Raw genomic sequence first — 14,913 nt, 5'->3', positions numbered from 1 at the left:
AGTACAGTGATAGAAAAGAGAGGAAAATGTTCAAAAGAAGTTGAAAGCAGAGTAACACAAGGAAGAAAATTAGCTGGTGCAATGAAGGCCTTGATAAGAAACAGAGGCATGAGTGTTGCAGCTGCGCGAGTTTTACATGAGGGAGTGTTAGTGGCAGCTTGAACATGTGGTGTGGCATGAAAATGAAAAGTCAAGAGTGACAGCAGTGGAGGTGGGACTGCTGAGGAATGTACGTGGAGTTCAGAGGGTTTATACTAGGATACGAAATAATGCGATTCGTGAAAGGTGTGGAGTGAGGAAGTCGGTGGACACCAGAATCGAAGAGTGTGTACTGAGATGGTATGGTCATGTGGAGAGAATGGATAACAAAAGAGTGGTGAAAAAGGTATATCTGAGCGAATTTGAAGGAGGGAGAAGGCGAGGCAAGCCATGGAGAAGGTGGAGAGATATGGTGGATGAGTGTGTGAGAAAGAAAGGTTTGGAAGTCGGTGAAGCTAGGGAAGTGACAAGAGGTCGAGCTGGCTGGATGAATGTTGTGAGAAGTGCATGATCAGGGATTTTGGCACCCTTTTTTAACGTGGCAACGTCCGGATTGACTCAATCTGATAGGTTTATGTGAAGCTACAGAAGGTGGTGAATGCTTTTCGAGTATCCGAAAGAGCTACGATTCCGGGGGCTTGAATGATGAGTGAATGGAAGCGTGTCCCATTGGATTGGGCAAATATGGGCTATCTGGACATTGCTACTCCTCACCCTTCCCTTGGGTGGGAAAGGAGGTCCGGATAATGATAATGATGATGATGATGATGATAATAATAATATCAATAATAATAATAATAATAATAATAATAATAATAATAATAATAAAATAATAATAATAATAATAATAATAATAATGATAATAATAATAATAAAATAATAATAATAATAATAATAATAATAATTATCTATCTATCTATATACCTAGGCTGCTTCCCCCAAGGAAAGGGAGGTAGCCGAGACAGGACGACACACTCCCCATTTACTCATCCATTCAAACACATTCATTCACATCTTAGCCCCAAAGGGGAGAACGGACAGATCCTCACCGCACCACACCGCACAAGGGTCAACTGCGCAATGCAATCAGTGACATCCGCAGCAAGGCCCGACAGCAGAACTGGTTTACCCCTGCCACATCATAACAGACCCATCCCCTTACCCGCACCTGACCTGACTAGCTGATCAGACCAAATGCGTGAGAATATCCCTTCAGGGCTGCGTCATCACTTATTCATTCACAATTTCTCTCCATTTATTTCTGTCATGCACAGCCACTCTTCCTTGCTCAACAGACATCCCTCTCGCATCCAGCGCTCTCTTCACATTGTCCATCCATCCTATTCGTGGTCTTCCTCTCAGCCTTATACCTCTCAAATCAGATCTAGTTATCTTTTTCACTAATTGCTCATTATCCATTCTCTCCATATGCCCAAACCATCGCAACACCCTCTGCTCAACTCTACCAGCCATCTTCCGAACAACTCCAGTTCTCCTTCGCACTCATCATTTCGCACTCGATCCATACGCGTCACTCCACACATACTCCTCAGACACCTCATCTCCATTACATTCAAACTTTTCCTCTCTGCTACACCCATATTCCATGTTTCAGCCCCATATAACGCAGTTGGTACCACAACACCCTCATACAGCCTTCTCTTTACATCCATTCTAAGCGAACGACATTTAAACACTTTTTCATTCCTCCCAGCACCTTTCCTACTTCATTTATTCTAAACTTCACTTCTGCATCTATTCTTCCATCCACAGCAACATGTGACCCTAGATATTTAAAACACTACCTCCTCAAGCAACTCACCATTCAAAACTATATTCATCCCCCTACCATCTATCAACCTCGTACACTTCATCACTTTACTCTTATTCTCATTTACTTTCAATTTCCTCCTTTCACACACCCTTCCAAACTCCTCTAATAATGATAGTAGTAGTAGTAGTAGTAGTAGTAGCAGTAGTAGTAGTAGTAGTGGTGATGATGATGATAATAATAATAATAATAATAATAATAATAATAATAATAATAATAGCAATAGGAAGGAGAAGAAGGAAAGGAAAAAGAAGACGAAGAAGAACAATAAAAAACTACAACAACAACAATAGCAACAGCGACAGGTACAACAAAGAAGAAGAACAACAACAGCAGACACAATAACAACAAAAAGCACAACAACAACAAGAACAGTGTGGTCGAGGCGGACATGCAATTGTGTTACGTCTTCACCTGATGATTTGGATGTCACGTGATGATGGGTTGGCATGGCAACGGGATTACCTTATCACTGTGTTACTCCCCCCTCCCCCCCGTCTCTCTCTCTCTCTCACACACACACACACACACACACACACACACACACACATGATAGAAAGACTTACAAATAAAATCCACTACAAACACATTCTCTCTTTCTCCCTCCCCATCTCTCTCTCTCTCTCTCTCTCTCTCTCTCTCTCTCTCCCTACATTTAATTATTTACATAGAGCTAACACCATACTCTAGATATCCTCTGTCCCTTTATCGTTCTAACTTGGCCCAGATTATCGTCCTTTTGCAGCTTGCGTCACGTAGCTCTGTGGCGGAGACAATAATACCGCTCTACAAGCTTTCTACAGCACTTCTTCGTGACTGGCATCTTAATCTAGCGTCAGTCTACGAGATGAGGATGGGCACATGGGAACTTAAAGCCAAGTTTGAGTAAAAAAGTATAGGAGTCCCGTTCCCTGAGACCCATGAGTGACCTTCCTACGTTGCAATTTGTCCGCAATACTCTCCACGATGTTGTTGTCTTTTAGGGGAAGAATGTGGCCTTAAAAGCTAGCTCTCCACACCGTGCAGTGACGCCATCATTCCTGTATTTATTTAATGGTTTAAATCGCTAATTGTTATTCTAGTTAAATTAGCAGGAGTGAAGGAACGTTGTGGTGTGGATGTGGATTTAACAGAGAGCATTAGGAGAATTACACTGAGGTGGTTTGGTCATGTGGAGAGGATGGAGAGCGAGAAACTAATGAGGAGAGTTTATGTGAGTGCGGTGGAGGGGGGGAGAGGGAAGAGTCCAAGGACGGGTTGGAGAGGGGAACAGGGAGGGGAAGATCAAGGATGAGAGGAAGGGATGGAATGAGGAGGTATATGAGAGGGCGGGTGTGAGTCGGAGAGAAGGTAGCGTAGTGGAAGGGAACAGGGTGATATGGAGGCGATTTGTTTGTTTCCACCCCTTACGTGATTGATGCGTCTGGCTATAGACAGACAAATAGATAAATAGATTATTTTCCTCGGTTATGTGAGTCATAGGAGCCTGTAGTGGATTGGGCCGGTAATCTTGTAAGGAAGCATCCTAACACCTTTCTTTAAGTGATTTACTTTGCTTATAACACTTTACAGTCCCCCCCCCCCCGTGTTATATAAATGCTTCTAATATCGGCATACTCTGCATAAACAACGTACAGAAGGATAGTAACCAAACGTATTCATAAATAAATCGCTAAAGAAGAGGTGTTATGGAGCCTCCTTACCCGACGAGAATACATGCCTTGGTTATCAGCTGAGGGAAGTTTGATAGGACTTAGTTATGGGCTAAGATTCAGCCTCCTTGGTTTGTAGTCAAATTAACCCTCCAGTCTGACAAATATGGTCATTAATGGAATTGAAAGAGGTTATGAGCTGGGAAAAAGTCTCCTTGGTTATTAGTCAAATTTACCAACCAATCTGACAACATTTGGCCATTAACGTAGCTGGCTAATATTCCTGAACTGAGAGAGGCTTGGTATGTTTCTCTGCCCTAATATTTCACTCTTCTACTTGTCATTTTCCTCTGCTGGCTAATACTCCTAAGATGAGAGAGGCTTAGTATGTTTCTCTGCCCTAATATTTCACCTCTTCTACTTGTCACTTTCCTCTGCTAACTAATATTTATGAGCTGAGAGAGACTTGGTATGTTTGTCTGACTTGGTATTTCACTTCTTCTACTTGTCACTTTCCTCTGCTGGCTAATATTTATGAGCTGGGAGAGGCTTGGTTTATTTCTCTGCCCTAATATTTCGGCCCTTCTACTTGTCACTTTCCTTTTCTGGCTAATATTCCTAAGCTGAGTCTTGGTATGTTTCTCTTTCCACTGATACAAAAGTTTGCCTAATATGTCACCTTCTCTAATAGTCACTTTCCTCTGCTGCCCAAATATTACATCTCTCCTACTTGTCACTTTCCTCTGCTGCCCAAATATTACATCTCTCCTACTTGTCACTTTCCTCTGCTGCCCAAATATTACATCTCTCCTACTTGTCGCTTTCCTCTGCTAGCTAATATTCCTGAGCTTAGATAGGCTTGCTATGTTTCTCTGGCCATAGACCAATGTGACTGACAATCCCTAAGTGTTAACTGTATTTAGTGGGATAATAAGCAGTTTCACCTCTGACTTGCTGAACGTAAGTGTGTATACATGTAAAAGCTGTGGCATTACAGTGAAGGCCGAGAAATACAGTGAAAGCTGGATAGTACAGTGAAAGCCAAGAAGCACAGTGAAGGATGGGAACACAGCAGTATAGCGAACATAGGAAAACAACGAAGAAAGGATCGCAGAATGATGATAGGGAAAACAACTGAGAAGGAAAGCAGAATGAAGATATAGAAGTACAATGGAGATATGTCAAGAATATAACAAGCGTTGGGAAATTAGAATCACAAAGGAAGGAACACATTGAAGTTAAAGGTAAACACACACACACACACACACACACACACACACACACACACACACACACACACACACACACACACACACACACAGAACACGCTAGACAAGGTCAAGGTCTTCGAGATTGAGGGATCTCTGAGAAATTTGAGTCCTGTTCTGGTGTGAAGAGCGTCAGGCCTTGAGTATGAGAATGAATATTACGCCGTTAAGGGATACGATATTGATACTGCCATTATTAGCATTCTATACACTGAAAGTTGTAGATTAAATGATGGTAGGGAGATGAATGGCCATCCTGAGTCTCAGCCATAATCTTGCAAATGTCATGGTCCCGAAGTCTCACCATATACAACTAAAGCTGCTCAGGAAATCAAGAAACAACCAAAACCGCTCATCAAATAAAAAAAAACAACAACAAAACATCTCAGTAAATCTAAAAAACAATCCAAGCAGTTCAGCAAAAAAAAGAAAAAAACTCAGCAAGACAAAAAGCACAAGCAAGTAAATAAAAAAACACAACAAAACACCTCAGCAAAAAAAAAAAAAAAAAAAAAACGGCTCTGCAAAAACACAACAAAACATCTCATCAAGTAAAAAACACAACTAAATAGTTCAGCAAATGAAAAAAAAAAAAAAAAAAAACAGCACAGCAAGTACTAAAACACAACCAAAATAGCACAACAAATCTAAAAACTTGCAGCAAAAACAGCTCAGCAAACATGGAAATGGACAGCAAACATACCAGATCCTGGATGCTTTCGCAATTAAAAAAATGGGGGGGAGAAATTTTTTGATCCATCCCCCCCCCCCAAAAAAAAGAGAAAAAAAAGATCCTAGAATGGTCACCGCTTACCTGGGGGCAGCCTCGATGGTTTCTTAAAAGCAAGGTGAAGGAAAACGAAAACTAACACTAACAGTAGGAACTCGGTCACCATCTTGCCTCTTCTCTCTCCGTCTCCCTCTTTCACTTTGAGTCTCTCTCTCTCTCTCTCTCTCTCCTCGCGGCTGTACCGAAGAGTGCTGAATGCTGTGCACGGGACGCTGGACTCGCCTTTCCACGCACGCGCAATCATTCTTTCAGAGCTGAGGGGAGCATGGGAGGGGGCAGCTGGGGATATCCCGGGGCAGAACCTGTGGGGGGGTTCGTACCCTCCAAGATAGTGTTAACAGGGTGGAAAATAGAGCGTAGTTCACTGTATAATGAAACACTTGATTTCTAAATAAATATACGTAAGGAAGTAGGAATAATTATATCTAAACACATTAAAACAAGGTGGTATAGAACATTTACAGTAGGCCTTCAGAAATAATTTTAAAGTCTTTAAAAGAATATCCTAAAGCATCATTCCAATGACAACCTTCTTCCTGATCGTCAGTATGGTTTCCGTCAGGGACGCTCCACTGGTGATCTTCTCACCTACTTTCAGACTCCTCGTCATCTTCCTTTCGGGATTTTGGCGAAAGTTTTGTCATTGCACTTGACATCTCAAAGGCATTTGATCGAGTCTGGCATAATTTTTTAATTTTGAAACTGCCCTCTTACGGTTTCTCTCCTTCTGTCTGTGCATTCAACAGTAGCTTCCTTTCTGGTCATTCTATAGCTGCTATTGTAGACGGCCACCGTTCTTCTCCTAGAGCTATCAATAGTGGTGTTCCCCAGGGCTCTATCCTATCACCAACTCTCTGCCTTTTATTCACCAATGACCTTCTAAGCTGTACATCTAACCCTATCCACTCATATGTTGATGATTCTACCCTTCACCTTTCCATTCTCTTCTCTCAGCGTCCATCTCAGCAGTTACTGCAGCACACAAAGGATGAGGCAATGGAACACCTAATATCTGACTTGGCTCATATCTCTGATTAGGGCGAAAGTAATCTTTTTTAAATGCATCAAAAATTTAGTTCTTACATCTTTCAACTCGTCAAAATCTTCCGCAGGAGTATCCTCTAATATTTAACAATATGGCAAACCTGACTTCTGAATTGGGCTCGTATTCTTATGGGTTAAAGAAGCTCCCTAACACATCTTCCCAATCGATTTGTTTTGCTAATTACTCCTTAGTATCCTTGTCATTTAAATCATTCAAATACCACCATACTCATCATAAATAACAAACTAATATTACAAACTTGTATCCAAAAATTAATCGCTAAGGAAGAGGTGCTAGGGAGCTCGACAAGCCGACGGGAATACGGGTCTTGATCCATAATTTTGACTGGAGTAAAAAAAAGAAAAAAAAAGAAAAAGAACTTTGTTTTTAATTGCTCCAGAAACTCAATTTCCTCATCTTTTTGACCCAGCAAAAACTTACACAGGATTAACCTTCAGTGTTTAACAATTTACTTCTCAGTTATACATATGGTGAGAGGGATCCTGAGATGGACAGATAAAGAAAAATAGATAGACAGATGGAAAAACAGATAGATGGGTACACAGATAGGCAGATGGAGATACGGTACATAAAAGGATGGTTAATGAGACACATCAACATACGATAAATCATTTAATATTACCATATATAAGTACTAATGTGAGACACGAATGGATAGATAGACAGACAGATAAATAGACATATAGATATAGAGACAGTGATAGAAAGATTCGGATATAAAAAGATATATGAAGAGTTATATATTTGCATGAGTAAATCCCATTTTTTAGTTACGTGCATCGCAATAGAATCCACATGAAACAAAATCCACGTTATAAAATAGTGTTAAACTTAGATTTTTAATTATTTCTTCCCTCATTGGATACTGAGTATAGGTGACTACACACTGAATGTGGATCCAAGGTGTGTGATGCAGCCTTGGGAACTGATCTTTTCTTTATTCTCTCTCTCTCTCTCTCTCTCTCTCTCTCTCTCTCTCTCTCTCTCTCTCTCTCTCTCTCTCTCTCTCTCTCTCTCTCACAGACACACCCACACCCACATCCACACCCACACCCACACCTACACCCACACCCACACCCACACCCACTCACACTCACACCCACGCTCACACTCACACTCACATTCGCACTCACACCCACAACCACAACCAAACCCCCCACATATTCTCTCTCTCCCTCACACACACACACACACACACACACACACACACACACACACACACACACACACACACACACATACACACATCAGGGTCTCTCTCCGTCTTCAGCGTCTCTCCTTGTGGTGGTGAGAAGGTGAAATTCTGCGCAAAGCCGTCAGTAGCACAAAGATCTCTACCTTGGCCAAACTCTCCCCCAGGAACACCCTACGACCTGGGGAGAAGGGGCTGGAATATGGGATGGTATGGGACGGAAAAAGAGCTGGATAAAGGGCTGGGATAAGAGCTGGAATAAGAGATGGTGTGAGCTGGAATGTGGAGTGGATTAGGAGCTGGTGTGGACTGCAATAAGAGCTGGTGTGGGCTGGAATAAGACAAGGTGCGGGCAGGAATAAGAGATGGTGTGAGCTGGAAAAAGAACTGGTGTGAGATGTAATAAGACCTGGTGTGGGTTGGAATAACACCTCGTGTGGTTGGAAGTAGGGTTGAAATAAAGGCTGGAATAACAGGTGGAATAAGAGCTGATGTGGACCGGAGTAAGAGCTGGTGTGGGGTGGAATAAAAGCTGGTGTGGACTGGAATAAGAGCTGGTGTAGACTGGAATGATGGCTTGTTTGGACTGAAATAACAGCTGGTGTGGGCTGGAATAAGAGCTGGTGTAGGCTGGAATAGGAACTTGTGTGGACTGGAATAAGAGGTGGTGTGGACTAGAATATGAGGATGAATAAGGGGTGGCATTAGGTCTGGTGTAGAATGAAATAAGAGCTGGTGTGGGCTGGAAAATGAGCTAGTGTGGGATGGAGAAAGACGTGGTGTGGGCTGGATGAATGACTGAAACAGAGGCTGGAAAAAGGGGCGGAATAAGAGCTGGTGTGGGCTGGATTAAGCACTGGTGTGGGCTGGAATAAGAGCTGATGTCAGCTGGAATAAGAGCTAGTGTGAATTGGAATAAGAGCTGTTGTAGACTGGAATAGGAGTTGGTGTGGGGTTAAATAAGAACTAGAATAAGGGCTGGAACAAAAGCTGGTGTGGACTAGAATAAGAGTTGGTTTAGACTGGAGAAAGAGCTGGTGTGTCCTGGAATAGGGGATGGTGTGGGTTGGAATAAGAGCTGGGGTGGGCTGGAATAAGACATGGTTTGGGCTGGAATAAGAGCTTGTATGGACTGGAATAAAAACTGGAGTAGGCTGGAAAAACTGTTGGTATGGGGTGGAATAAGAACGGGAATAAGGACTGGAACAATGATTGGTGTGGACTCGAAAAAGAGCTGGTTTGGGCTGGAATATGAGCTGGGGTGTGTTGGAATAAGAGCTGGTGTGCACTGGAATAAGAGCTTGTGTCGACTGGAGTACGTGCTGGGGTGGACTGGATTACGAGTTGCTGTGGAATGGAAAAAGAGCTGATGTGAGCTGGAGTAAGACCTAATGATGACTGGAACAAGAGATGGTGTGGGCTGGGCTAAGGGTTGGAAAAGTGGCTGGAATAATGGGTGAAATATAAGCTGCTGTGGGTTAGAATAAGAGCTGGTGTGGGATGGAATAAGAGCTAGTGTGGGCTGGAATAAGAGCTGCTGTGCACTGGAATGAGCTGGTGTGGGCTGGAATGAGAAGTGAAATAAGAGGTGGAATAAGAGCTGGTGTGGACAAAAAAAGGTGGGAAAAGGAGTGGAATAAAAAGAGGTGGAATAAAGGGTTGAATAAGAGCTGGTGTGGGCGGGAATAAGTGTTGGTGTCGGCTGGAATAAGCGCTGGTGTGGGCAGGAATATGGGTTTCTGTGGGCTGGAATAAGAGTTGGTGTGGGCTGGAATACAGGCTAGTGTGGACTGGAAGAAGAGCTGGTGTGGACAGGAACAAGAGCTAGTGTGGAATGGAATAAGAACTAATGTCAGCTGGTATTAGAGCTGATGTGGACTTGAATAAGAGCTGGTGTGGGCTGTAATAAGAGCTGGTTTGGGCTTGGACTAGAGTTGGTGTGCACTGGAAGTAGAAATAGTGTGGGCTGGAATAAGAGCTGCTGTGGACTGGAATAGGAGCTGGTGTGGACTGGAATAAGAGCTGGTGTGGAATGGAATAAGGACTGGTGTGGGCTGGAATAACAGCTAGTGTAGGCTGGAAAAAGAGCTGGTGTGGGCTGGAATAAGACCTGGTGTGGGCTGGAATAAGCACTGGTGTGGACTGGAATAACAGCTAGTCTGGACTGGAATAGGAGCTGGTGTGGACTGGAATAAGAGCTGGTGTGGAATGGAATAAGGACTGGTGTGGGCTGGAATAACAGCTAGTGTAGGCTGGAAAAAGAGCTGGTTTGGGCTGGAATAAGACCTGGTGTGGGCTGGAATAAGCACTGGTGTGGACTGGAATAACAGCTAGTCTGGACTGGAATAAGAGCTGGTGTGTGCTGGAGTAAGAGATGGTGTTGGCTGAGATAGGAGTTTGTGTGGGCTATAACAAGAGGTGGAATAAGGATTGGAAAAAAAAAGGTGTGGACTGGAATAAGAGTGGTGTGGGCTGGAAAATGAGCTGGTGTGGGCTGGAATTAGAGCTGGAATAAGTGCAGGAAAAGGAACTGGTGTAGGCTAGAATAAGTGCTGGTGTGGGCTGGAAAAGGAGCCTGTGTGGGCTGGAATATGAGCTGGTGTGAACTGGAATAAAAGCTGGTGTGGGCTGGAATAAGACCTGGTGTGGGCTAGAATAAGAGCTGGTGTGGACTAGAATAGTGTGCTGGTGTGGGCTGGAAAAAGCACTGGTGTTGGATGGAACAGGAGCTTGTGTGGGCTGGAAAAAGAGGTGGTGTGGACTGGAATAAGAGGTTTAATAAAGGGTATGGAATAAGAGCTGGTGTGGACTGGAATAAGAGGTGGAATAAGGGGTGGAATAAGAGCTGGTGAGAGATGGAATAATAGGTGAAATATGGGGTGGAATAAGAACTGTTGTGGGCTCCAATAAGAGCTGGTGTGGGCTGGAATAAGCACGGTGTTGGCTTGAATAAGAGCTGGTGTGGACTGGATTAAGAGCTGGAAAGGACTGAAAAAAGAGCTGGTGTGTGCTGGAATAAGAACTGCTGTGGACTAGAATAAGAGCTGGTGTGGATTGGAATAAGAGCTGTTGTAGACCGGAATAGGAGTTGGTGTGGGGTTAAATAAGAACTAGAAAAAGGGCTGGAACAAAAGCTGGTGTGGATTAGAATAAGAGTTGGTTTAGACTGAAAAAAAGCTGGTGTGTCCTGGAATAGGGGATGGTGTGGGTTGGAGTAAGAGCTGGGGTGGGCTGGAAAAAGACCTGGTTTGGGCTGGAATAAGAGCTGGTGTGGGCTGGAATAAGAGCTGGTGTGGACTGGAATAAGAGCTGGTGTAGACCGGAATAGGAGTTGGTGTGGGGTTAAATAAGAACTAGAAAAAGGGCTGGAACAAAAGCTGGTGTGGATTAGAATAAGAGTTGGTTTAGACTGAAAAAGAGCTGGTGTGTCCAGGAATAGGGGATGGTGTGGGTTGGAATCAAAGCTGGGGTGGGCTGGAATAAGACATGGTTTGGGCTAGAATAAGAGCTTGCGTGGGCTGGGATAATAACTGGCATGGGCTGGAAAAAGATTTGGTGTGGGGTGGAATAAGAACGGGATTAGGGACTGCAATAATGATTGGTGAGCACTGGAATAAGAGCTGGTTTGGGCTGGAATATGAGTTGCAGTGGGCTGGAATACGAGCTGGTGTGCACTGGAATAAGGGCTGGTGTCGACTGGAATATGTGCTGGTGTGGACTTGAATAAGAGTTGGTGTGGAATGGAAAAAGAGCTGATGTGAGCTGCAATAAGAACTAATGACGACTGGAACAAGAGATGGTGTGGACTGGGCTAGGGGTTAGAATAAAGGCTGGAATGATGGGTGGAATAAGACCTGGTGTGGGATGGAATAAGGGCTGCTGTGGACTGGAATAAGAGCCTCTGTGAGCTGGAATAAGAGCTGCTATGGACTGGAATGAGCTGGTGTGGGCTGCAATAATTAGTAAAATAAGAGGTGAAGTAAGAGCTGATGTGGACAATAAAAGGTGGAAATGGGGTGGAATAACAGCTGGTGTGGACAATAAAAGGTGGAAATGAGGTGGAATAAGAACTGGTGTGGGCAGTAATAAGAGGCAGAATAAAGGGTTGAATAAGAGCTTGTGTGGGCTGGAATTAGTGCCGGTGTGAGCGGGAATAAGCCCTGGTGTGGGTTGGAATATGGGTTTGTGTGAGCTGGAATAAGAGTTCGTGTGGCTGGAATGCGAGCTAATATGGACTGGAATAGGAGCTGGTGTGGACTGGAATAAGAGCTGGTGTGGATTGGAATAAGAGCTGACATGGACTGGAAAAAGAGCTGATTGTGGATTGGAATAAGAACTAGTGTCAGCTCGAATTAGAGCTGATGTGGACAGGAATATGAGCTGGTGTGGGTTGGAACAAGTACTGGTGTGGTCTGGAATAAGAGCTGGTGTGGGCTGGAATAAGAGCTGATGTGGGCTGGAGTGAGAGCTGGTGTGGAATGGAATAAGGACTGGTGTGGGCTGGAATAACAGCTGGTGTGGGCTGAAATAAGAGCGGGTGTGTGCTGCATTAAAAGCTGATTCATGCAGGAGTGAGAGATGGTGTTGGCTGGGATAGGAGCTGGAGTGGGCTATAACAAGAGCTGGAATAAGGATTGGAATAAAATTTGGTGTGGGCTGCAATATGAACTGGTGTGGGCTGTCATAACACCTGGAATAAGTACTGGAAAAGGAGCTGGTGTGGGCCAAAATAAGTTCTGGTGTGGGCTGGAAAAAGAGCTGGTGTGAGCTGGAATAAGAGCTGGTGTTCACTGGAGTTAGACTGGTGTGGGCTGGAAGAAGAGCTGGTGTGGGCTGGAAGAAGATCTGGTGTAGGCTGGAAGAAGAGCTGGTGTTGACTGGAAGAAGAGCTGGTGTGGGCTGGAATAAGAGCTGGCGTGAGCTGTAACGAGAGCTGGCATGGGATGGAATAAAAACTGGTGTGGGCTGGAATAAGAGCTGGTGTAGGCTGGAAAAAGAGCTGGTGTGGACTGGAAGAAGGACTGGTGTGGAATGGAATATGAACTGGCATGGACTTGAATAACAGCTGGTGTGGGTTTGAATAGGAGCTGGTCTGGGCTGGAATAGGAGATGGTGTGTACTATAGAAGGAGCTGGTGTTGGCTGGGATAGGAGCTTGTGTGGGCTATAACAAGAGATGGAATAAGGATTAGAGAAATATTTGTGTGGATTGGAGTAATAGTTGGTGTGGGCTGGAATATGAGCTGGTGTGGGTTGGAATAAGAGCTGAAAAAAGTGCTGGGAAAGGAACTGGTGTGAGCTGGAAGAAGTACTGGTGTGGGCCGGAAGAAGACCCTGTGTGGGCTGGAATAAGAGCTGGTGTGGGCTGGAAAATAAGCTGGTGTAGGCTGGAATAAGAGCTGTAAAAAGTGCTGGAAAAGGAAGTGGTGTGGGCTGGAATAAGTACCTGTGTGAGCTGGAAAAAGAACCTGTGTGGGCTGGAATAAGAGCTGATGTGCATTGGAATAAGGGATGGTGTGGACTGGAATAAGAGCTCACGTGGGCTGGAATAAGTGTTCGTGTGGACTGGAATAACAGCTGGTGTGAGCTGGAATAATAGCTGGTGCAAACAGGAAAAAGAGATGATGTCGGCTGGAATAAACTGATGTGGACTGGAATAAGAGTTTATGTGGGCTGGAATAATTGCTGGTGAATGCTGGAGGTAATGCTGGTATGGGCTGGAATAAGACCTGGTGTTGGCTGGAAAAAGAGCTGGTGTGGCCTGGAGTAAGATCTTGTGTGGGCTTGAATAAGAGCTCGTGTCTGCTGGAATAAGGGATGGTGTGGGCTGGAATAAGAGCTGGTCTTGGCTGGAGTAAGAGCTGTTGTGGGCCGGAATAAGAGCTGGTGTAGGCTGAAATAGGAGCTTGAATAAGGACTGGAACGAAAACATGTATGGGCTTGAATAAGAGCTGGTGTGGGCTTGAATAAGAACATGGTAGGGGATGGAATAAGAGCTGCTGTGGATTGGAAGTGGAACTGGTGTGGGCCGTAAAAAGAGGTGGAATAGCGACTAGAAAAAGCTTGTGTGGACTGGAAGAAGACTGAGTGTGGGCTGGAATATGAGCTGGTGTGGGCTAAAATAAGCACTGGACTAAGAGCAGGAAAAAAGATCTGGCATGGGATGGAATAGGTGCCGATATAGACTGGAATTAGAGTTTGTGAGGGCTGGAAAAAGAGCTGGTGTGGGCTGGAATAAGAGCTGGTGTGGGCTGGAATAAGAACTGGTGTGGGAGGGAGTAAGAGCTGATGTGGACTGGAATAACAGCTGGTGTCGCCTGGAATAAGAGCTTATATGTCCTGGAAAAACTGATGGTATGGACTGGAGGAAGAGCTGGTGCGGACTGGAATAAGAGCTGGTGTGGGCTACAATAAGAGCTGCTGTGGACTGGGATAAGAATTGATGTGGGCTCTAATGGGATTGTGTGGACTGGAATAGGAGCTGGTATGGACTGGAATAAGAGTTTGTGTGAGCCGGAATAAAAGCTGGTGTGGACTGGAATAAGAGTTGGTGTGAGCTGGAACAAAACCTGGTGTGAGCTGGAATAAGACTTTGTATGGGCTGGAATAAGAGCTGGTCTTGGCTGGAATACGAACTGGTGTGGGCTGGAATAAGAGCTGATGTAGGCTGGAAAAGGAGCTGGAAAAAGGACTGGAATAAAAACAGGTAGGGCTTGAATAAGAGCTGGTGTGGGCTGGAATAAGGCTGGAATAAGAGCTATTGTGGGATGGAATAAGGGCTTGTGTGGGTTGGAATAAGAGCTGGTGTGGGCTGTAACAAGATGTGGAATAAGGACAGGAAAAAAAAACTGGTGTGGACTGGAATAAAAGTTGGTGTGGGCTGGAATATGATCTGGTGTGGGCTCGAAAAAGAGCTGGAATAAAGGCTGGAAATACAGCTGTTGTGGGCTGGGATAGGTGCTGGAGTGGACTGGAATAATGGGTGGTGGGGGCTGGAATATGAGCTGGTGTGGGCTGGACTAAAAGCTGATGTGGGCTGGAATAATAACTGGAGTGGACTGGAGAAGGAGCTGGTG

At 44.5% G+C, this 14,913-nt stretch overlaps 1 protein-coding gene across 1 annotated transcript in view; it reads right to left on the bottom strand.

Annotated features, from left to right (window-relative positions):
* The window catches only part of LOC145397475 (cytochrome P450 2L1-like), a 72,093-nt gene extending 66,396 nt beyond the window's left edge, over window positions 1–5,697 (bottom strand). The window contains exon 1 of the mRNA XM_080270529.1: window positions 5,605–5,697. Coding sequence (XP_080126655.1) covers window positions 5,605–5,686 — 82 coding nt within the window. The 5' untranslated portion in view covers window positions 5,687–5,697. The remainder of the gene's footprint in view (window positions 1–5,604) is intronic.
* Between the last annotated feature and the right edge of the window lie 9,216 nt (window positions 5,698–14,913).

The sequence above is a fragment of the Coenobita brevimanus genome, chromosome 41, assembly GCF_032717465.1.
Source record: "Coenobita brevimanus isolate Jiangsu-jjx chromosome 41, ASM3271746v2, whole genome shotgun sequence".
Taxonomy (NCBI): Eukaryota; Metazoa; Arthropoda; class Malacostraca; order Decapoda; family Coenobitidae; genus Coenobita; species Coenobita brevimanus.
The sequence above is the reverse complement of the archived record's forward strand: the minus strand, read 5'-3'. Positions and strand labels throughout refer to the sequence as shown.